Source organism: Chlorocebus sabaeus, chromosome 14, assembly GCF_047675955.1.
Source record: "Chlorocebus sabaeus isolate Y175 chromosome 14, mChlSab1.0.hap1, whole genome shotgun sequence".
NCBI classification, from domain to species: Eukaryota; Metazoa; Chordata; class Mammalia; order Primates; family Cercopithecidae; genus Chlorocebus; species Chlorocebus sabaeus.
This window is the reverse complement of record NC_132917.1, coordinates 30,622,679-30,646,488: the sequence shown is the minus strand read 5'-3', so window position 1 is coordinate 30,646,488 and position 23,810 is coordinate 30,622,679. Positions and strand designations below refer to the sequence as shown.

Genomic DNA, 23,810 nt, shown 5'->3' with positions numbered 1-23,810 from the left:
TTCTTGTTCCCTGCCCCTAAACACCCAGCCTGCTTCCCCATGGCCCCTCACATGGGCAGCCACACACCTGGGCTTGACTTCAGAAGCACTAGCCAGACCAGAATACCTACAGATCAGGAGCTGCCTTTTCTACCAGCGACAGGCCCAGTGGGATGCAGGAAGTAGGCTGCCCTCGCCGTGGTCAGTTAGGGGGTACATTATCTGTAGAAAATTTAAGAGCAATATTAACACTAACAGTCATTCTGCTTTTGAATGTCACCATGCACTGGCAATTTTAACCAATGGCAGTGATAAAATCCCCTCCCTCCCTCCTTGGTATGCCACCGCTTCCTTCTCAGGGCAGAAGCACTACTTCAAGCCAGCTCGGGTGTAGTCCCGGGGAGAAATACACTCATCACAACTGCCTCTGCTAACTCCATCCCACCCACCTCTCTGAGGGCCCATAGCAGCAGCCAACCAGGAAGAAACGGGTGTGTGTACAAACCTAGGGGACACCAACAACAACAGCTTTGAGGCTTCCAGCATTTTCTAGAGCTGCTTTCAGCTCTAATTAACTGCACAGACTTTCTCCTCCTGGTTTATGATTCAGGTGGCTCTTCCCTAGTGGTAGAATTGCATTCACAGTGGAAGGAACTTTTGTGGACACCTTACCCTGAGGCTTTCTGGGGACTCAGTTGCATCTGTTGCATCCTTGCTGTGGTTTTCTAGCCTGTCCCGAGTCTTCTCACAATGGTCGCCTGGTCCCTGATTGTTAGAAAATTCTCCTGTATTCTCGACTGAAATTTCTTTCTCTTTGGTCCTGACTCTAACCCTCTGGGATCACAGGGAGTGCATCTAACCAGAATTCCACAGTGAATTCTTCTGCAGGTTAGAAGGCAATTCTCTTGGTGCCCCAAAGCTCCTCCTTTCCAGGCTGAGACATTGCAGCAGAGCACCTGCCCCGCCATGCTGGCCCCTGAATATGCTCCAGAAGCCGGCGTGCTGGTTGGTAGTTTCCCTGCTCACTTATACCACCCTCCGAAGTGGTAGGACTATTCCCATTTATGGATGGAGAAACTGAGGTCTCTCAGCCAGTGGAGCCTACAGACTGGCTGCAGAGTCTGTTCTTTGGCCTCTGTGGGGTCCTCACCATTTCATTAGACCTGGGGCCTCAAAGCTGGAGCAGCAGTAATAAGAGGTCATAGGAGGGGCGTGACTGTCTTGCAGAAATCTCCTTCCGAGTGTGGATGTGCGGGGGCAGCCTAGAGATCGTCCCCTGCAGCCGAGTGGGGCATGTCTTCCGGAAGAAGCACCCGTACGTTTTCCCTGATGGAAATGCCAACACGTATATAAAGTAAGTGCCCAGGGGCTCAGTGCGGGTGGGCAGCAGCACAGGCAGCCATGGCTGGGCGGCTGCTGGTAAGGGTTGCAGCCGTCCCTGGTGCTCTGTTAGGCTGCCTGTGTGATTTGGACTGGCTGGGGCTGCACCTCGTACTACCCAGACTCTGCTTGGGTAGGGAGGGCAGGCCTGTCATATCCAGCATTAGGGCCAGAGACTTCCCTAATACTTCTGAGGCTTTGGAAGGCCCCACATGAGGCCTTGTGGGCTTCAAGTTACCCATCAGTGCCCTCCTACAGGGCATGGGCTCCCGATATTTGGGATTTTGTGGGATGGAAGAAGGCAGCCCTTTTTACCTTGGAGTTCTAGAAGAGCCGCTGCCCCACCTTCAGGCTGGGTCACTAGGGGAGAGGTCTTTGGGCAGATGCAGGGGAATGGGAAGGCCCAAGGGATGTAGCTTAGGTGCCTGCTCCAGGGCCTAGTCAGCACAGTCAAAGGGTCCAGGCTGGAGCAGGGCCTGAGACCCTGGGCTCCTGTCTGCTGTTTCGCTCTCTTCTCCTGTCTAGGGGTGGTTCTTACCGGGACTCAGAGACCCAAGGGTGCCCACTTGGCTGTTCCCTGCTTCCTCCCTTCATCCACTCTTTTTCCTCGATTTCTCCTCTTTCGATCTTTCTCTTCTCCTTTCAGAATAATTTGTTCCATCTTTGCCTCTTTTCCTCTTGATTCTCTCTCTTTCCTCCACCCTCTGTCTCTTGTCATCTGATAGCTTCACTCCTCCACTTGGTCCCCTCTTCCTTTTTTTCTGTCATTTGATCCATTGGGGTAGGGGGAGCTGTGTCATCACATCCTGACACAGCCACCCCAACACAGCTGTCCTGGAGGAGACATGGGTTTGGCAATAGGAAAATTGGCCACACCTTTTGCAAAAATGTGAAGGGCAAGGCTAGGGCAATGAGAAAATCAGCAGGCCAGGAAGCAGTGGGGAACAAAGGCAGGGTTTCCTCAGCTCTCAGGTTTTAAAAAGTAAAGGTGAACTGGGGACATCTGGCACAGGGAGGTGGTGGCTGTGCAGGAGCCATGTGGCCGCCTGGAGAGGGGCCGGCCTGGGAATGAGGGGCAGAGCCTGGGGCTCCAGACAGTCATTGTCATTGAGACTGGGTCCTGGCCAGTGGACATCCTGCATGCCACTGGTAAGTCATTCAGTTTCTACAGGATTGTGGCACGGATGTCTGAAAAGCAGCTTCCAATATGCTGATGGCTCGGCAGTGGAAGGGGCCAGGGAGGTGCTGTTAACTGCCTCTGGTGCCCCATGACAAGGCTGTGTGTGCATAAACTGTCATTGCAGGTCCCAGCTTAGAAGGGCTTGCCACCCTCTTCTCTTGAATGCTTATGCGCTAGAATTAGCATCTGAAAGAGCACACCCTTTTCAGTTAGGCCCCAAGTTCCCTTACTTGACCTCAGCAGATACCACTGCTGCCCAGGCCACGAGCCACCTGACTTTTTCTGACATCTTTTCTCTCTTTTCTGGGGCTCTTTCTAGTGCCTCTGATGGCTGAGGGATGTCATCCTTAGTGTCTGTCTCTCTGTCTGTCTCCTTTTCTGTGATTTGTGGGGTCAGAGTCAGGGCAGATAACCTGATTTTAAAAACTAGAGTGCTAGCAAAAAGTCTGGAAAGAGAAGCCTGATTACTTAGTTATTTACACCTGCAGCAGGCTAACTGCACAGCCTGCAGGAAGACCTGTATGTGCCAACTTTCCCCTTGGAGAGCTGGGACCTGAGCACTTCCACTATGGTAAAGGACAGAATCCAGGACAAGAGCCCGAGGACAGCCAGAGGCTAGATGCCCGCGCAGGCCTTGCCTTTGTGCTCTTGGTTACTGGCAGTGAAGGGATGTCGGGTTCCTGAGCCTTTTCTCCCTATTTCTTTGAGAGCCACAGAAGTTCAGTTTCTGGCATGATTTCCCTGGTCTGTATCTTTTGGGGGAAAGGTGTGTTGTTATTGAAGGTGGGCATCCCTAATCCAAAAATCTAAAATCCAAAATGCTCAAAGATCTGAAACTTTCTGAGCACCCACGTGATGCGGTAGGTGGAAAATTCCACACCTGACCTCATGTGACGGGTGGCAGTCAAAATGCAGACAGACAACCCACAGTTTATTCAGCATCCCCAAGGGAAAAATATAATTACCTTCAGGCTATGTGTATAAGGTGTATGTGAAACATGAATGAATTTCATGTTTAGATTAGATGTGAATCCCATCCCCAAGATATCTCATTATGTGTATGCAAATATTCCAAAAGCAAAACAAAACAAAACAAAAACACCCGAATCCAAAACACTTCTGGTTCCAAGCATTTCTTGTAAAGGATACTCAACCTGTACTAAAATCTTGTGTCTTCGGGTAAAGACCCCTTTGGAGATTGGGTGGGGCTTGGCTAGGCTCAGTGCCCTGGGAACAGGAATGATAGTGGGTTGACCATAGTGGAACCTAGGTGGTGCTGCCACCTCAGCCCACACATGTGTATTTTAACTGACACTCACAGGGCCTCTCAGACAGCCCCTTACTGACACTCCTTGTCACTCCTTGTCTTTCCAGGAACACCAAGCGGACAGCTGAAGTGTGGATGGATGAATACAAGCAATACTATTACGCTGCCCGGCCATTCGCCCTGGAGAGGCCCTTCGGGAAGTAAGTGTTCCTTCAGGTTGAGGAGGGCAGAGAGTGCAAAAGAGCCCAGCTCATAGGACCGATGTAAATGGGTGCTGATAGGCCAGTCAGCTTAGCTGCCCTGTGCTCCCGCAGGGCCCAAGGCTGTGGCTTCGTTCCTGTTCCTCAGAGCTTCTGCCCAGCTCTGGATGTGCAGGGCTTAGGCAGCTCTTGTGGAATGACTCCTGGCAACCTGGACTGCCAGCTCTAGGGGAGCTGAGCTGTGCCTTGTGCAATGGACCAATATTTCCTGCTTTTTGCAGAGAGGAAGGATGCAGGACTAGACAGCCTTAGTCCCTCTAGGTGGGACTTCCTCCCTCCAAGTTCTACATCATCCAAGCCTAAGTTCTCTCCTTCTTTGGAGGAACAGCGTGTGTACAGATGTCCTCTACAGCAGTGCTCAAGTTTCATGGGAGGAGAGGACAGAGAAAGGAATGTTTATTAAAAGCTAGATACCAGGCTGGGCGCGATGGCTCACGCCTGTAATCCCAGCACTTTGGGAGGCTGAGGTGGGTGAATCACAAGGTCAGGAGTTCGAGACGAGCCTGGCCAATATGGTGAAACCCCGTCTCTACTAAAAATACAAAAATTAGCCAGACGTGGTGGTGGGTACTTGTAGTCCCAACTATTTGGGAGGCTGAGGCAGGAGAATCGCTTGAACCTGGGAGACGGAGGTTGCAGTGAGCCGAGATCATGCCACTGCACCCCAGCCTGGGCGACAAAGTGAGACCCCATCTCAAAAAAATTAATTAATTAATTAAAAATAAATAAATAAATAAAAGCTAGATACCATTACATAAGGCATCTCATTAATCCTCCCAACTCGGAGGAATGGGCATAATGACTTCTGGTTTACAGATGAGGAGACTGAGGCTTCTACAGGTTAAGCTTCTTGCCCTAGATGACACCATGGCAGAGGGGGATGGTGGCTCAAACCACACCTGTCTGATTTCAAAACTTGGAATGACCTTGCATTCCCCAGCCGGGAGCTGATTAGAGTAGAGAAAAATAGCACCTTCACTAATGCTATCATTTATGTTTCTTTGGGGGCAACCAATGGCTTTTTGTCATGCTAACATCACCCACTCATCATACGAAGGCTGTTGAGCAGATGGGTTTTTTTTGCAGCCTAAACTTCATAGGTTGAACCCATCACTGAGTGGGAGGATTAAATCAGAACCCACCAAAATGGTTTGCACCTCTGAAACCATAAATCCATGCCGCCCCTCAGGTTCTCTCACTCCAAACCTCCAAGGCATTCATTTTCAGTCCTCATCAGAACTTCCAATCTGTTGGCCATATCAACCACATCCCCCTCACTGCCTTCCCTCTCTAGCTTGGATTCTACTCTTTTAAAAACTGAACTAAAAGGTCTTGTCCTCAGACCTTCTGTGCTATTGTCCATCTAGCAGCACCATCCCCACAGTTCTTCCAGGTTCAACCTTGGATGAATCTGACTTTGCACCCTGTCCTCCAGTGCACACAGGCTGCTGAACAGAACTGGGAATGCCAGCTGGTGCTACTAATAATACACCGTGGTCGTCAGTCTCAGCAAGGCCTGCAGTCTGCCCACTGGCCCTGCTGCCTCTCCTAGCTAGCATTCTCCCTCGATCTTCATTAAATCTCCACTCTTCCCAGCCCCTGGTCCACCCCCCTCTTTCGCTGGCAGCAGATGACACCTTCTGTTTTACAGATGAAATAGATGACATCAACTTCCCAAAACAAACCAACCCATTAACTTCACTGCATCTGCAGCATCCTTCTCTGTCTCTTGTCTCAAAGGACAGGCTGTGCTTCCTGCTGTGGTCTCCATCCCTCCACCTGTACTCCGGATGCACCATTCATCGCTGCATTCATTCATAAATCAACATTTATCGAGTTCCCACTGCCTGGATTCATCTCCTCTTGCCTCCTGGCGCAGGGCCTCTCAAACATTAATGGGCAAGCAGATTTCCTGGGGATCTTGTTAAAATGAAAATTCTGACTCTGGAGGTCTGTATTTCTAATAAGCTGCGGGTGATGCAATGCTCCCGGCCTGAGTGCCACAATTCAAGAAGCAAGGTTCTACCAAGGAGGTTCCCAAACTAGTCTGCATATAGGAGTCCCCTGGGGAGTTTCAAACTGACTGCAGTCTGTGCCCTTCCTCCAGAGAGTTGGTTTACTTGCTCTGGGGTGTGGCCTGGGATGTAGAATTTTTCTAAAGACCCCACACCAGGTGATTCTAACATGGGGACAAGTTTGGGAACCACTCTCCTTAGGGGGCTTTGCCCTCTGGGTGCCTGCACTCTCTCCCTGATCCCTAGTCTCTCCTCTGCTGTATTATTCCCGTCACCATTTAAACTTATTAAATGTCTTACATCTTTAAGAAAAATAGGAGGGGAAGGAAAGAAAGCAAACTACAAAAACCCTCCTTCAGTCCAACATTGCTTGTCATCCACGCTCTGTCTTTTCCACTCCTCCAGTGCCCAGCTTCATGAAGCAGTGGTCTGCTTTCCTCTCTCCACTCCCCTCCTCGCTCCTGGCCCACAAGCCCTGAGACTGCTCCCACCTGGCTCCCTCATGACTTCCTTGCACCCTGTGCTGTCCTTTTACGCTGCCCCATCAGCATGAATCTGCTCCCTCCCCCGGCCCCTCTGCTGTCCCCCGGTCCCTAGGCTTCCAGAACTCTGCAGGCATGGCATTTCTTCTGCTGCTAGGCACTGCTTGCTTGATCCCATTTGCAGGCTGTTTCCTCTTCCTACTCCTTGTATGGTGGTCTTGCCGGAAGGTCCGTTAGAAAGCCTCTTCTGACGACATATTCTCCCTGGCATTAAGCACTATATCTATGCTGCTGATATTTGCATCTCTATTTGTCAGCCAAACCTATCCTTTGAGCTCCAATCCCTTCTATCCAATTATCCACTGGACACCTCCACCAGGATATCTCCCTGGCGCCTCCAACTCAACAAGTCCTAAACTGAACTCATGACGTTTGCTCCTAAACTTACTCCTCATCCGATATTTCCCATCCCCGTGAAGAGTTTTCCTTGCACCTGTTGCCCAAGTCAGAAATCTAGGTGTCAGCCTTGAATCCCTCTCCTTCTCTTTCCCATCCAAATGATCACCAAGTCTTGGTAACACTGCACCATCATGCAGTGAGCACGCAGGCCCTTGCTAAACACCCAATATTCAGCATTTTAGAAACCTGACATCCTTCCCATCCCGATGGAGCTTAGAGTCTGGTGATGAGCTGTGGTTGGTGCTCTATGAGAAGTTCTAGTGCAGTCTTGAGGTGGGGAGTGGAAGGAAGTGAGCTGGACAGGAAGCAAGGCCAGCTCTATGTGTCTGCCCAGGAAGAACAAGACATGGATGTAACTTAGTTGGGTGCCGAGAGGTGTGGAGGCACTCAGCCTGTCGTTCTTCATTCCCCCCCCCCCCACTTCCCTATTTGAAAGCATGATCAGCACCTGAGTTTCCACAGCTGCCTCCTCACTACCCTCCCTGGCCCCAGCTTTTCCCATCAGACCTATTTATGGACCAGCAGTGAGATGCTGTCAAAGTACAAACCACCTCTTGCCCTGCTTAGAACCCATCAGTTTCATCCCAGTGCCCTTTAAACAAGTCCAAACTCCTTGGCAGTGCCTCACAGGACCCTTTATGGTCTGTCTTTGCTTTCAACTCGCCCATTTCTGCTCTTCCAAATCACCACCCCTACATTCACATACACATCTATTTTAAGACCCGGCAGCACTCTTCCTGCCCGCAGAGCTTCCTTCGTGTCTTCACATGTGCTCATCTCACTCTCCCCACTGCCTCTAGCGGGGCCCCTACCTCTGGTTTGTCTAGATAATGTCCCCTTTTCCTTCCAGATACCAGCATCACCATTACTACCTTGACCACCATGGACCCGACAAGCAAGGGACCCCCTCTGAGTTGTTCCCATAGATCCCTCCTGCTCATCCCATGTCACCTGGGCTGTGATGGGTTATTTCATTATCTTTGCCTATTGTTCAAAAGTTTTCCATAGTATCCCACATTGGGTATAATGCCTGACACACAGTAGGTGCTCAATGAATATCTGATGAACAAACACATGACCAGGCCCAGAAACAGTGAAATAAAAGGGTTTTCTGAGGCTGGGGCAGTGGGAAGTGGTGTTTCGGCTGCAGAATCCAAAGAGAAATTGTGACTAAGCAAGCCCAGAGCCCCAGCGGTGAATTATTGACAACACACTGAATGTTCTTGCAGCTTTGTTTCGAATGAAAAGGAAAAACACCCCCAAATTCCATCTTCAAGTAAAAGCACCAGTCCTCGCTGTCATTACTGCACCATTGTGAGACATTGCTAAGTGTTTCCATAGCTCTGTCTGCAGTTATAGAAATCTGTTCTTGCTTAATTTCCCCAGCACCCTCCAGAGAGATGTGAGCACAGAGCATGGCTATGAGTTGCGCTTTGTGCTCTCAGTCTGGACTGGCGTTGCTGGCGCCTGCCTCTGACAGCTGTGTTTTGTCTTTGTGTGTGTCCACAACCCCGTTGCCCCCAGTGTTGAGAGCAGATTGGACCTGAGGAAGAATCTGCGCTGCCAGAGCTTCAAGTGGTACCTGGAGAATGTCTACCCTGAACTCAGGTATCCGTCCTACCTGTTGGAGCTTTGGCTGGCTGAAAGGAGAGGCCCTCAGCTGGCTTGGTCTGGAGAAGAGGCAGACAGTGACCAACTAGATGAGAGCTTTTATGTATATCGGAGGTCTAAGAAGACCAGTTGGCTCCCTTCACCCCTAAAACCAGGAGGGACCTTATACTGAATCAGTAGCATGAGGGGTTACTGTTAGCCAGTGGCAGTATTTCTCACCTGCTTGCGTTTGAGCCCTGGCTTATGGACTCACTGACACTAGCTCCATTGCAGGCACTCATCCCCATCTGTGGCTCCTGGGTCTTTCCTTGCCACCTCATTCTTAGTGGCACCCTGCCCTTCTCTGAGCTGTGCAGATCTTTTGTAACAACCCAGCCCTGCCATTCTCAGAACGCTGCCCACCCTCTCCAGCTGGTAGTCTTGCTAATCCAATGAGCAGTGGACTCTCCTCTCTCCCTGTGACTCTCCTCTAGCATCCCCAAGGAGTCCTCCATCCAGAAGGGCAATATCCGACAGAGACAGAAGTGCCTGGAATCTCAAAGGCAGAACAACCAAGAAACCCCAAACCTAAAGTTGAGCCCCTGTGCCAAGGTCAAAGGCGAAGATGCAAAGTCCCAGGTAAAGTAACTGGCTGGGCATACAGGACCGCGTGTCACAGTAGAGGGAGGCGGCCAGATGACTCTGCCTCCATCACCTGCTCTTACATGACATCAGATGCCCACTTATTCCCAGAGATCAGTAGTGGAGCATGAGAGGTGTCGTCCCCCGACTCTGCCACTGTGCTTACACTGCTTGCTTTCCAAGTGCATAGAGTTCCTCTGAAAGACAGCTTAACAGGCAGCATCCTGCCTGCAGGAAATTGCCCATTAAGTTAGCAGGAGCTTAATGAGTTTGTTGTAGTTGGTGCCCTACCTGCTGGCAGCAACCGTGGGCAGGGTCAGGCAAGGCCAATGGCACAGCTAGTTTGCAGATGTGAAATGCAAAGGGGGAGAAGGCTGCCGCTGGGTGACACTGCCTCCTGGGACAGGACAGAATGCCTGCTCTGTGAGTCTCCCAGCTGATTTAGCTCTGACTGGCAGGTAATCACATCAGATTTCGTAAAATCATCACTGTCCGCCACCCTGTCTCTGGGCAGCATCCTTCTTCATCCCCAGCTTCACCTCTGCATCTCCTGCCTCCCCTAAGTCTGCAGGACCATTTGTGGTCCCTTCTCTGAAAGGTTTCCTGTGCTTTACTTGATTCATCGACAGAGTACCTTCCCCTCCCTGCCATGTTTTTCCGGACAGTCTTCTCCCATCTGAGGCTAGAACTGTTATTTTAAAGGTCATGGACAAATTCACAGCCTGTCTTGTAGCACTCAGCCTGTTGACTGCATTAAAGCACAGTGGCACACACCTGTAATCCCAGCACTTTGGGAGGTCAAGGCAGGTGGATCACCTAAAGCCAGGAGTTCACAACCAGCCTGGCCAACATGGCGAAACCCCATTTCTACTAAAAATACAAAAAATTAGCCGGGCAGGGTGGCACGTGCCTGTAATCCCAGCTACTTGGGGGGCTGAGGCAGTAGAATCGTTTGAACCCTGGAGGCAGAGGTTGCAGTGAGCTGAGATCACACCATTGCACTCCAGCCCAGGCAACAATAGTGAAACTCCTCAAAAAAAAAAAAAAAAAAGCACATTTGTCTATGACTTCTCACCTGGCTCTGTGGCTCAGTGCGATCCCCCTTCTCCTACATTCCTGTTCCTTTCATCTGTTTTCCTTGCTAACTCCTCACCCCCACTCTCATACCCTTCTGGCAGGTATTCACCAAGATTCTCAGCTCACTGTTCTTTTCTCTACAAACCATTTCCTGGAGACTTTTTTCATGCTTCCAGCTTTGACAGTTTCCTGTTTGTTGATTCACAAATTCCGTATCTTTATCTATCCATGAATTCATTTATTTATTCAACAGCTACTTGCCTGTTAACTATGAAGATGCAGAGATGAAAGACTAGGTTGCAGGCCTGAAGGACCCCTCAAAGGGCCTAAAGTAAAAATAAGCTAGAAAGTAGCCATTATGATGTAATCTCTGTCCTGGATGGAGTTTTGTCCGGGGTACCATAGAAGTTGCAAGAGATGGCATCCAAGTTAGGTGTGAGGCTCAGCGAAGGTTTCCAACCAGACTTGGAAATGAGTTGTATTCTCAGTGATGAGTAGAAATAGGCCAGGTTGGGAAGGGAAGAAAGGGTGGCCCAGGAAAGACCTGGAGCTGAGCAAGGACGCTGGCGAGGATGCTGCCTTTACAGGGCTGTGGGAGAGTAGGGTTGGAGAATGGGATGTGAGGGGAGGGAGCAGCAGATGGTGTGGCTGGAGAGGAAGCAGGAGCCAAATCCTGGTCTCTCTTCCCATGCTGAAGAGGTTATGTTTTGTTCTGGGGAACAGGATTCTATGAGATTTCAGGAGAGGGTTGGGAATTGCAGATTTGCAGGTGCTGAAGAGGTTGCATTTTGTGCTGGGGAACAGGATGCTATGAGATCTCAGGAGAGGGTTTGGGAATTGCAGACCTGCAGGTGTAGATCTCCCACCTGGACTCTCTCTCAACACTGGCTGATTGAGTGAGTCCATGGCCACACTGAACTCACTTGTGACTCAAGTCAACAGATGGCCATGAGCACCTGTCAGGCACCCTGGCTGCCTCCTTTGTCCCACTAGCTCTCTCCACGTGACCCCCTTCTTCCAGGACCCCCAGTTCCAGCCTGGTCCAGCTCCTGCAACTCTTCTTTCTCCTGCACCCTTCATTGTCTTGTTTCTCAGAAGGGCTGCTCTTAGATCCCATGTTCACTTCTTTATGCTAGATCAGCATTCCTCAATCTCAGCACTCTTGACATTTGAGCTGGACATTTCTTTGTTGTAGGGGCTGCCCTGTGTGTTGTGGGTGGTCTAGCAGCATCCCTAGCCTCTGCCCACTCTTGCCAGCAGCACCTCCCCCAACACAAGTCAACACAAGTCACGGCCATCAAAAGTGTCTCAGACATGACCCAATGCCCCCTGAGGGAAAAACCACCCCAGTTGGGAGCCACTGGGTTAGATTATGGCAACAGCCTCCACTTGCTTCTCCTGCCCTGGCTGCAGCCCTGCCCCCACCCTGATGTTGCATGTGGTCACTAATCCATTGTTTTCAGTCTCAGCACAGACATCGATGGCTCCTAGTGTCTACCACAAAAGCCAGACTCTTGGCCTTGGTACTTGAGGCATCTCAACCCAGCTCCAACTTGCGGTGGCTTTTCCAGGAACCATATCTCTGCTCCAGCAGGGCAGGGGAGGGAGCTGCTTGAGTCAGACAGGAAAAGGGGAAGGAAACTGAGGTGTTGATTTTGCTTTAGGCGTGACTGCTTGGCTGAGAATGACATAATTTACCCAAGTGGCATTTTGCAAAACGTTGTGAGTAGGTGACACACATCCCTCTCTTCTGAATCTGTGTGTGGGCAGTGCTGGTAGGCAGCAGCCAGAGTGTTGTCTTCCTCCTTTCCCTGGGGCAGGAGTGTGCTTGGTCTGTTTCCAGCAGAATAGGGGGCTTTTCTGGTACATGACGCCTTTGGCTGCATAAGGAAGTGGGAGGAAAGGAGCCAGGTCTCTATGGGCCTCAGAGAGGGGCCTGCAATGCCCTGGCCCCAAGGAGAGTTGTCAGGCCATTATTTGACCAGAGGGTAATCGTGCCCATCCCAGATGACTCTCCTGTCATGTGAAAAAGGAGAGGGACAACAGTCATCTTCGGGCAACTCACACTCATCCTGGGCATGGCCTACGCGTGAGCAAAGCATCTTCTCTGGAAGATGGTATTGAGCTGCTCTGCCTTGGAGAGAACAACTGGGTTGGTGTCACCACAGTGTGAATGTGGGGTGCTAGGGGAATACTCCACGACAGGACAATGCTCAGTCCACTTCACAGAGTGTACCATGGTCCAGGGACCACTCCTGCTGAGATGCAAGGTGGCCTGATGCTGGGTGAGACACAGCCCCTGCCCTCCAGGGCTCACAGCATGACTCAGATACATTTCCAAGTAATCTGGAGGTGTTAAACCCACATGGGACTGATAGAAATCCACATGACCAGGCCAGCTAAGATAATCTCCCTGAGTATGTGTGCCTGTGTGTATGTGTGTGTAGTATACACTGACTTATATGGCCTTTCTCTTCAGTGTCCACTCCTCCTTCCCATATAAACTACTATTCCTGTCTTCCCGCTTCCCAACCCCTTCTGCTAACATTGGGCTTTGTTGCATTCTCTCCTCTTACAGCTGCTTTGCCCCCATCACCTCTTCCCACCTCTGTCCTCCTACTTGTCCTGCCTGCTGGCCTGTCCAGAGGGAGTCACATCTGCCCCTCAAGCCCCTAAACATGGTTTGTTCGGTCTTCTCTGCTCCCACTTCTTTTGTCTCTGACAGGCCATATCAGGGAAGTGACATAAAAGCCTGTTAAGTAGATGTTGCTATTATCCCATCGTACAGATAGGGGCCGAGGTCAAAATGATGAAACCAAGGTTTGGAGAGGTTACCCAAAGTCATATCCTACCAATATGTGTGAAGATGGATTTGGAGAATCTGGCCACATGTCATAGCTCTGCTCTTGCTGATGCTGGAGAGTCAGGGCTGGCTCTGAGCTCTTTTAGACAAGTTTAATCAGGGGAGAAGACAGCTGCCCCTGAAATTCCTCTTCTAGGTTGTAAACATTAAAACCATACATCAGCTCCACCTTGACAGGGGAGAGTGGCAAGAGATTCTTCTTCTTGGCCAGTTTCCAATGACAACCTTTATGAAAAGATGAACGAAGGTTGTACCCCCATGTCAGGGTCTAGGCTAGAGGACCATGCCAGAGAGTAGTCCCCTTCCTGATGTTGTGGGCACTGGGAAGAGCATGAATGGAGGCTCCTACTCCTGATTCCACACCAGAATGTGGGACACACACCGTGCTGGCTTCCTGTCTTGGCTGCCCCGATTTCTTCATACCCTGGCTACATATCCAAGCTGGGTCACTCACCACTAAATGGTCCCCCTTGGGCCTAGGGGTGTGTACTAGGAATATAGTCTACCCTCAGAAGACAAGGTCAAAGGTGAAGAAGCGAAGTCTCAGGTAAAGTAACTGGCTGGGGATACAGGACCATGTGTGAACCCAGGGATGAAATCTACATAGGTTTTCTAAATAAGACTTGGTCCTTTTGGCCTGGAGACTCTAGGGTCCTCAATTGTAGAGTAAAAGCACCAGAGAATGGGAACCAAGGGCTGAGTTCAGCTTTAGCTGCCCACACTACCTGCAGGCCTGTGAGCCCCAGGCTCTGGGGCGTCCTCATCGTTGAAAGGAGACTGTTTTGTCCTCTGGTTCTGACACTGGCTCCCGATGCTGCTCCACCCCCAGCCCTATCCATTCCTCACCCTGCCTTCCCTCCCTCTCTTGGCTGGCTTGTCAACCTTGGGAGCAAAATGTTTAATCTGAGTGTGTATTGAAGATGTCGGAAAACTGATGCCTTAGGTGAAATGCGAGAGAAATACATCATCCGTTTGTAAACATGTGAAGCCCGAGAAGTCTCCAGGTTAACAAGTTTCCTCTTAACTTTATTGGACTCTAGAAAAATATTTGTGAAAGGTAGAAAGAATATAGGTGCACAAATCTAGTTGCCATCCCAATTTAAAAAAAGGGGGAAAACATAAAACATATTTTTAGCTCGTCATTTTACCTGTCTCCCAGTGTGTGGGCTACTGGTTGTGGAGCATGCAAGGTGGGTACCCTGGGTGGGCAGGTGAAGATAAAGTCTCCCCCTAACCTGGACTGGCACTGGTGCCTCGAGGTATGTGAGCCTGAGTCTGCTGGCGGGACAGGCTGCCCGCATACTACCCTTCCTGCCTGATGCCACCCTCCCTGCCCACACACCACCCTCTCTGCCCGATGCCACCCTCCCTACCCGATGCCACCTTCCCTGCCTGATACCATCTTTCCTGCCCAATGCCACCCTCCCTGCCCACATGCCACCTTCCCTGCCCAATGCCACCCTCCCTGCCCACATGCCACCTTCTGCCCGATGCCACCCTCCCTGCCCGATGCTGCCCTCCCTGCCCACATGCCACCCTCCCTGCCCACATGCCACCTTCTGCCCGATGCCACCCTCCCTGCCCACATGCCACCTTCTGCCCGATGCCACCCTCCCTGCCCGATGCTGCCCTCCCTGCCCACATGCCACCTTCTGCCCGATGCCACCCTCCCTGCCCAATGCCGCCCTCCCTGCCCACATGCCACCTTCTGCCCAGTGCCACCCTCCCTGCCCAATGCCACCCTCCCTGCCCACATGCCACCTTCTGCCCGATGCCACCCTCCCTGCCCGATGCTGCCCTCCCTGCCCACATGCCACCTTCTGCCCGATGCCACCCTCCCTGCCCGATGCCGCCCTCCCTGCCCGATGCCGCCCTCCCTGTCTGATGCCACCCTCCCTGCCCGATGCCACCGCCCCTGCCTGATGCCACCCTTCCTTCCTGTGCTTTCTCAACACAGCCTTGGGAATGGCTCCATCCCCGCCTCCAGCATAGCTCCTGGGCAGGATTCCAAAGGAAGGCCTGTAAGGTCGTCTCTCTTCCTCTTGGCTCCCCCTGGTCACCATCGTCAACACAGCAGACAGCAATTGAGCATTTGCTAATGGAAAGCATCACTCTGGGATAGGTATTAACCCATTTGTTTCTTGCAGTGACCCTCTTAGAGACTGATGTCATTCTCATTTTACATACAAGGGAACTGTGGTAGAGTTGAGTAACTCGCTCAAATTCACAGGTTAATAGGCAGCTCTGTGGGGATTCTAGCCCTGGTATCACCCCAGGGTCCAACAACATGACCCAACAAAAATGTACTGAGTGTGGGCTTTAATCATACATATAAGTATAATCTTGCCACATGGGAGGAAAGGACAGAATGGGCTGGAAATAAAGAAAGACTGCAGAAGTGGATCCATCAAAGTTTCCAATGGAAGGAGGTGTGTCTAGGACCCCACCAGGTCATCCCGCTGCCTCTGGCGAGAAAGCCTCCACCAGGGAGGGGCGGAGGCAGACCCCAGCATGACCATAGGTACACTTGTGCTGTTGTCACAGTTGGTACAGTCACTACGGCTGATGCTTCAGAGAGCCAGAGGCATCGTGAGGTCAGTTCATTTGAATGCAGGCTCATCCATTCTAGATGCCTTGTTTGAAGGGAGAACTTCGAGGCTATGTTTCAGGGACCGTGGAGGTACCCAGTATGGACTAAGAGGTTCAAGGCCCTGGATGCGTGGCTCAGGTCCTACCTCACCAAGGAGAGACCAAGTTCAGAATCAACCCTGGGGTCTGCTTCTGGCATTGCCTGGAGTAACCACTGGCCCCTTTGATCCTCAGTCTCCCCTTCTACAAAATGGGAACCATTGTGATTATGAGCATTAAATAGACAATGAATGTGAAGCACCTAGCACCAGGCCTGGCCCTTGAAAGAGTCTCTTACAAGCAGGCATCACTTTGGCTGTCTAACTACAGCAAAACCAGCAGTGCTGCCCTGCCCATGCCTGGTGGTGTCAACCCTCCTAGAGAGAGTATTGACAGATGGGCTAAGTGAGGCTTGGAGAGACTGCCCAGGTGGTATGTGAGTAATGCCAGGGCATGGTTCAGATACAGGCGTACCACCTGCAGAGTCCAAGCCCTTAAGGTGACACTAGGGCTTCTAACCCTCAGCACTACTGGTATTAGGGCCAGATCCTTCTTTGTTGAGAGGCTGTCCTGTGCAGCATAGGATGTTTAGCAGCATCCCTGACCCCACCCGCTGGCAGCTAGTAACACCCCTTCGCCCAGCCATAGAACCAAAAAATGTCTGCAGACACTGCCAGAGGTCCACTGAGTGGGGAGAGTTGAGAGCTGCTGCTCCAGGCTGATTGCTTCTTGCCTACCAGAGTTGGGGGCCCTGGGCTGTTCCAAGACCAGCTCCTCTGCTGGGGCCTCTCGTCCTCACTCCTGCATTTTTTGTTTGTTTGTTTGTTTGTTTTTTGTTTTTTGCTTTTGTTTTTTTGAGAAGGAGTCTTGCTTTTTTGCCCAGGCTGGAGTACAATGGCATGATCTCAGCTCACTGCAACCTCTGTCTCCCGGGCTCCAGCAATTCTTCTTCAGCCTCCCGAATAGCTGGGATTACAGGCACGTGCCACCATATCTGGCTAATTTTTGTATCTTTAGTAGAGATGGGGTTTCACCATGTTAGCCAGGCTAGTCTCGAACTCTTGACCTCGTGATCTGCCCACCTCAGCCTCCCAAAGTGCTGGGATTACAGGCAAGAGCCACCGCACCCAGCCCTCTTTTAGTTACCTCTTAAGACAATATTTCATCCCTGCTTCGCCATCCTGTGCAAGACCACAAGCCCCAGGCTGGGTGCTGTGGCCCTCTGCATCCCAGCTTCCACAGCTGTGGCCAGACTGGCATCTGCTAGAGAGAGAAGGTTTCTGACCCCCTGCCCGTCCCGTCCCTGCTCCCACCAGCAGTGGCTGTCTCCAGAGATGTCCTCCAAGCACAGAAGGTTTTAAGACTGTCTGGCCCAGTCGATCCCCTCCTCATTCACTGGTGACTCCCCTCCTCCTCAGCCCCCAGCTGGCCTATCCCAGTGGAGGGGGCAGGGCCACCCACACCAACCCCCAGGACGGTCTCTGGGTTGCCCTTCTATGGCTACAGCTTTGGGATAGCAGGGACAGTTACTGGACCAAACCGAGGGTTGGGCTGCTTATTCTCATGGCTCAATAACGAGATGCAGATGAACTGGGAAAGAAGAGAGTTTATTTCTGTAACCGGGTACAGAGAGAAGACCTGGAAATTACCGCCAGACCAACTCAAAATTACAAAGTTTTTCAGAGCTTATATGCCTTCTAAGCTATTTGTCTAAGTGTAAGTTTACATTCATCTCAAGACATAAGTGATTAACTTCTTTTAATATAACTAAGGCCTGAGTCCTGAAGACCTTCTCCTGGAGCCTCAGTAAATTTACTTAATCTAGATGGGTCCCGATGCCAGGGGTGATTATCTTGTCTCTTGCTAAATCATGGAGGTTTGGGGAGTTCCTTCAGACCCCAATAAAACTTGTTTGTGGAGGTCTGGGGAGTTTCTTCATAACCCAAATAAAATTTGTTTAATCCTAAACGGGTCCTGTGAAGAATTCCTTCATTATCTTGTCATGCTTCAAGGCCCAGGAAAAGCCTTGACAAACTCTTGGTGGGCTTTTGTGACATTCCAGCCTGTGTAAGAGCACTGGCCCTTTCAGCCTTTAACATTTAACCTACCCACTCAGGGCTGAAACAGTGGTCGTGGAGGCCTGCCTGTTCAGCTGTTAGGGAGACCTGGCCTGCCACAGGACCTCCATCATGGGCTAGGCTTTTGCCAGGCCCCCAAACGAAGCCACCGGCAGAGGGCCCAGCACTCAGCGATCCAGGCCAGACCTGCTGAGCAACCTCTGCTGCTTTCCTGGAGTCTGTTTCTGACTGCGGGATTCTTTTAATAAACCCATTCATCACGGCCCTTCTGGGAAGTCTGACAGGCTGCAGAATGGAAATCTGAAAATGCTCTCCTTGCTTCCTGCCTGCGTGCTCCTCTCTCCTGCTTCTCCTCCCTCCTCTCCTCTTTCAGATGTGGCCAGACATCAGCCTTCCTCTGGGACATGACGAGGCTAAATTATTGAAATGCCAGGAAATACCAGCTAATGGAAAGTCCACTTAGCATGAGGGCTTCATTATCTGTGCATGTTCACACATTCTCCTTGGGGTTCTTTGAGATGTTTTCATCAGGCCCTAGCCTGGAGAGGCACCACATGCTCAAATGCATTTCTTCCTGAAAGGCATCTGTGGACAACAAGGGTCGAGGATGTCAAAAGAACTGCCCACCCACCCACCCATCCAGCACTTCCAGTTTTGAGACCCCTGGGATATTAAAAAAGAAGAACTGCAAAGTGAGCTATCACAAGAGGCTTTTATATTTGATCAGTTAATGCTTTTAATACAAAAACACAATGTCATTGTATGATGGTGACTGTAAGATAATGGCAGGATTTATTTTTGAAATACTAATCTGTGGTTCCCTACAGACTCTATAGTCAGGTAACGGGTCAGAAGGAATGAACTTCGTCTTCCCCTGTCAGTGACTGTTTCTTTAGCCTCATTCCAGAGAATGGTGAGAAGTCTAAATCTGAGGTCAGTTGTACTGACCTCAGGGCATATGGCTTCCTGGTCCAGGAAGTTGCATTTGACCTTTTGGCCCTTCTCTCTCCTCCCCACAGGCCAAGGAATATTCTAGGCCCACACCCAGGTGCCCACCTTCTAGATCACATTCTGGATATTTAGGACTTCAGAATCCCCCACTCAAATGGCCCCAGCCTAATTCAAAGCCCTGCGTGGGTCTCATCCCTGGGTTTGTCCTCTGAGGGTGGACTGTGTCTCAGTACACATCCCCAGGTCCAAGGGAGACCATTTAGAGGGGAATGACTCAGCTTGGATATGCAGCCAAGGTGGGGGAAGACAAGGGGAGCTACTCAGGCTAGAAGCCAGCACTGTGTGTATCCTATGGTCTGGCGTAGAATCAGGAGTGTGGGCCTCCATTCATACTCATGGCCCAATTATCTGGCCTGCCCCACCCCAGACCTTGGCAAGGGAGTACAACCTTTGTTCATCTTTTCATAAAGGTTGTCACTGGAAACTGGCCAAGAAGAAGAATCTCTTGCCACTCTCCCCTGTCAAGGTGGAGCTGATCTTTGGTTTTAACGTTTACAACCTGGAAGAAGAATCTCAGGGGCAGGCATCTTCTCCCCAGTTAAAGTTATCTAAAAGAGCTCAGAGCCAGCCCTGACTCTCCAGCATCAGCAAGAGCAGAGCTGCTGGAGAAAGTTGGTGTGGGGGCCACTGGCTGCTGTATGACATTGGATAGCCTCTCCGAACCTTGGTTTCATCATCTATAAAATGAGGATAATAGTAACACCTACTTAATAGGATTCTTATGAAAATTAATCAATCTGTGTAAAGTCAGGATAATACTGGGCACATCACAAGCACTCAATAAATGTCAGCTCTTATTAGCAGCAGCAGCAGCAGCCTGGTCATTGCACCACCTCTGTGTGGACAGACTTCTTTCCCCTTTCAGCTTATCTTGGAGAAAGGCAAATGGGATGTGTAGAATGTGATGTTCATAAGGCCAGAGAAGAACTTCTTGATATGTCCCAAGGAATGTATCTCATGACTTTATTATAGAAAATTTCAAGTATCTATAGATACAGAAGTCGAAGAGTATAAGGAACTATATAATAGTATAAAGAACACCCTTCTCTCTCCTCCTCACAAGCCAAGGAATATTCTAGGCCCACACCCAGGGGCCCACCTTCTAGACATGGACACCCATTGCCCTGCTGTAAGAACAAGACTCATGGATAGTCTTGTTTCATCTATATTTGCATCCCTCCCCAGCGAGTACTTTCTGATCTAGGTCTTCTCCCAACACCAGCAGTTTGAAAAGGGATAAAAGAATCCTTACACAGGAGCCATTCTCCCGCTAGGCTGGTGAGTTGCAGATCAAGAGAGCCAGGCGTCATTGTTCAGCAAGTCAGGTTGACTCAAGGTGGACGTATTCAGGACAGCAGAAGGTCCTGAGCCTATGGGAGTGGTTCCTCTGAACCACCCAGGTCCCAGAAAACAATAAAGTCTTTCAGCAGCCTGTGGAGGTCAGGAGAGGACCGGGGACCAGGAGGGAAGGTGCAGAACAAGAGGCAGATGACCACCACGTCTGCCTGGGAGACACCTTGTCCTAGAGTAGGGGGCTGGCCTGCTAAGTGGACTTTTTTCATTCTTGGGCCAAGGGGAAGTAGCCAATGAGTAACCTGGTCCAGAGGTTCAGGGTCAACGTGTTTCAGGGATGTAGTGAAAATAGATACAGCCCTCAAAGGATCCTCTGCAGTTTCCCCGGGGGACCCAATTCAGGAATCATCTTCCTTGCCCCCAGATGGAGGCAAGGGGTAAATGTTATCCTTATTTACAACCTGGGAATAAAACTGCTTCCACCAGCACTTTCTGCCCCACTGACTTAAGAACTGGGAAGTGCTTGTGGCTTCATAAGCCACAGTTACTCTGTGATCTCTGGCACTTTGGAGGGAAAATGTTGGAATCATTTCTCATAATGAACGACACAGCATGCCCTTCTTCCTGATGCCAACAGAACTCTGCTTGTCAATCCGATTTCTCAGTTTTTCTCCCTGCAAGAGCTCAGGGTCCAAAAGATCTATTATTCTGGCACATGCACTCTCCTGAAACAATTTTAATCCTCATAACATTCTTCATTCCCTCAACCCTTCTTCATTCATTCCCTTGGAACACTTGTTCCATTTGTCCTTCCATCTGCCTCTTGTCGTACCTCTCATGTGCTCTAGACACTGACTCAGACTCCCTTTCAAAGAACAGGGGACAGCCTAAAGGTATCTGGTATGGAGGGGCTGGGAGTTGACCTGCTAGTTGGCTGCTTGAAATGCCAAGTGCTGGGAACATACCCCCTCAAGACGTTTTCTCCAGACAGAAACTGTGGAGCACACAGCTCAACTGGGGTTATTGTTCAGGCTCTTGCCCAAAGGCCAGAATTGTTCAGGACTCCCAGAGGCAGCCCGAATGGCCCAGGCCCAGGCCCCTTCGTGGGGTATGGGATGGAGATTTCCATGGAGATATGACCTCTGAGTCTGTGGCACTTGAGTAGCATTTTCCAATGTAACCTTGGTGATCATTGCCTACTGGGACCCTTGGTGCTTCTTATCAACCTGTGCTAATCACACCCATAGGTGTGGTTGTATCCCTTGAGTGGTGGCTTCCTAGATCCTGAACAAACCTTCCTGGTCTCTTTTCCCCCAGGTGTGGGCCTTCACGTACACCCAGCAGATCCTCCAGGAGGAGCTGTGCCTGTCAGTCATCACCTTGTTCCCTGGCGCCCCAGTGGTTCTTGTCCTTTGCAAGAATGGAGATGACAGACAGGTAAGTGCTCAGCAGGTCCCTGGGATGTGGCCATCTCCATAATGTGACTGCCTGTTTAGGGCTTAGTCTCATGAGCAGGAAAAGAGAGAAATTGTTAGAAGAGGAAGAGTTGATAAGAGAGGTCGGGAGAGGGAGGTAAAGTGCTGCCTGGGACCCCCTCTGTGTTACTAGCAGCAATGGCAACGTCCACCCTCACTGGTCAGCCTGCCCCATGAAAGCCTATTGATTTCCACTGACCACACCATGCCCATTCATCTTCTACTTTCCTGTCATTGCTCTGTTCCCCACCTGGGATCCCAAACAAGGATCTCAGGGTCACAAGGATGAGCAAGACTTGACCCTTGCCTTCAGGGCCCTGGGCTCTGGCAGTGTGTCCCCCAAACTTCCTAGCATTCTGGGCGCATCAAATACCCAGTTCCTCTAGCAGCAAAGTGATGTCTCCATTCAGTTTCTTGCCAACTGGGTATTGGTGTTAGAGAGAACAAGATTAAAATGCCTGTTTTATGATTTACTGGCTGTGTGACCCATGGCAAGTTACTGGACCTCTCTGGGTGGCCATTTCCTCCTCTCGGAAATGGGGTTGAGGACGTCCACTACGCAGGGCAGCTGTGACTGTCTCTTGGCAGTAATGTGCTTAGTGCCTGCTCCAGGGTGCTTCCCCTGATGTGTCCAGTCCCTCCTTTGTCGTGCGAGGTCAAGTGTGAGAACCTGCTGCATGAGACGTGCCTCTCTGCGAGACGTGCCTCTCTGCTCTGGCCCCTCATGTGCTGACACATTTTGAAGAAGCCCCCAGCCCCTCCTGCCATCACACTCACTGCTCCCACCACCCCAGCTCTTCCCCACTTCCCTGCCATCATGCAGATGCTGAATGTAGACCATTTCTTAGGTTGCTCCTGTGACTAACTCACTTCACATTTTCTGGGCTACTGCTTGGAAAGTTACTGCCTCCTAATGAGTTTTCCTAGTAAACATATTGATTTTGCTTTTAACTTTTTTTAATCCAATTTTAAAAAAGAAACCAACAATAATACCTGGCAGAGCAATTAGTTACAGTTTTAGTGCTTATGAAACCATGAAATCAAGTCTCTGAGTGACCCTAGACATGAGGCACCTACCTTTCTGATAATGCCAGAACTCATTCATTCACTCTCCTCTCTGTCTTACTAGCGATGGACCAGAACTGGTTCCCACATCGAGCACATAGCATCCCACCTCTGCCTCGATACAGATATGTTCGGTGATGGCACCGAGAACGGCAAGGAAATCGTCGTCAACCCATGTGAGTCTTCACTCATGAGCCAGCACTGGGACATGGTGAGCTCTTGAGGACCCCTGCCAGAAGCAGCGAGGGCCACGGGGTGGTGCTTCCCTGGACCAGAACAGACTGGAAACTGGGCAGCAAGCAGCCCGCAACCACCTCGGACATCCTGGACTGGGAGGTGGAGGCAGAGCCCCCCCCAGGATAGGAGTAACTGTCTCAGGGAGGACAGAGGAAAATACCACAAGCCAATGGGGCTCAGAGACAAATCCCACATGTTCTCAAGGCCGTTAAGTTCCAGTCCTGGCTAGTCTTTTCCTGATTGGTATCTGGAGACAGAAACCTAATGGGAAGTGTTTGTCGTTCCTTTTCTTACAAAGGAAGCACTCTCTGGAGGCCAGAGAGAAAAGCCTTCTTTGTCACTAGGCCAGGACTACATTGAGAGACGAAGAATGGAGGTTGTTTTCAAAACAAATAAAGAAAACCTTAGAAGTTGTCTCTGGACATCTCTTGCTCTTTTCTTCTTATGTTGGTTCAGGGCTAAGCTGAGCTATTCACGGAATAGGGGTAGGGGGTGGGGAGCACCTGTGGCAGAGTGGACAAAGATAGGGAGACGGGAGACCTGTGCCCTTATCCTGGGCTGCCACCAACTAGCTGTGGGATCTTAAAATGACATGTAACTTCTTTGGCCCACCATTTCCTGTTATGTCAAAGTGGGAGAGTGGGACCAGATCAGGGGTTTCTATTGATGATGCACACACACCTGTCTCATTCTGGGGAATTGTCTAACTTGGAGGCTCTAGGCTCCCCTGTGGAGATCCTGGTTCAGTAGGTGTGGGGTAGGGTCCAGACATCTCAGCTGATTCTGACACCACTCCTTGGTTGAAAACACTACCCTACCTAGATGGTCT

At 50.6% G+C, this 23,810-nt stretch overlaps 1 protein-coding gene across 2 annotated transcripts in view; it reads left to right on the top strand.

The window, feature by feature from the left end:
* GALNT14 (polypeptide N-acetylgalactosaminyltransferase 14) overlaps nt 1–23,403 on the top strand; it is a 235,662-nt gene extending 212,259 nt beyond the window's left edge. The window contains exons 10-15 of one of the 2 annotated variants that reach the window (XM_007971039.3): nt 1,207–1,333; nt 3,914–4,006; nt 8,547–8,630; nt 9,107–9,251; nt 21,522–21,641; nt 22,809–23,403. In XM_007971039.3, coding sequence (XP_007969230.1) covers nt 1,207–1,333; nt 3,914–4,006; nt 8,547–8,630; nt 9,107–9,251; nt 21,522–21,641; nt 22,809–22,967 — 728 coding nt within the window. In that variant the 3' untranslated portion in view covers nt 22,968–23,403. The remainder of the gene's footprint in view (nt 1–1,206; nt 1,334–3,913; nt 4,007–8,546; nt 8,631–9,106; nt 9,252–21,521; nt 21,642–22,808) is intronic. The other variant, XM_038006749.2, reaches the window with a different exon arrangement.
* The last annotated feature ends 407 nt before the right edge of the window (nt 23,404–23,810 follow it).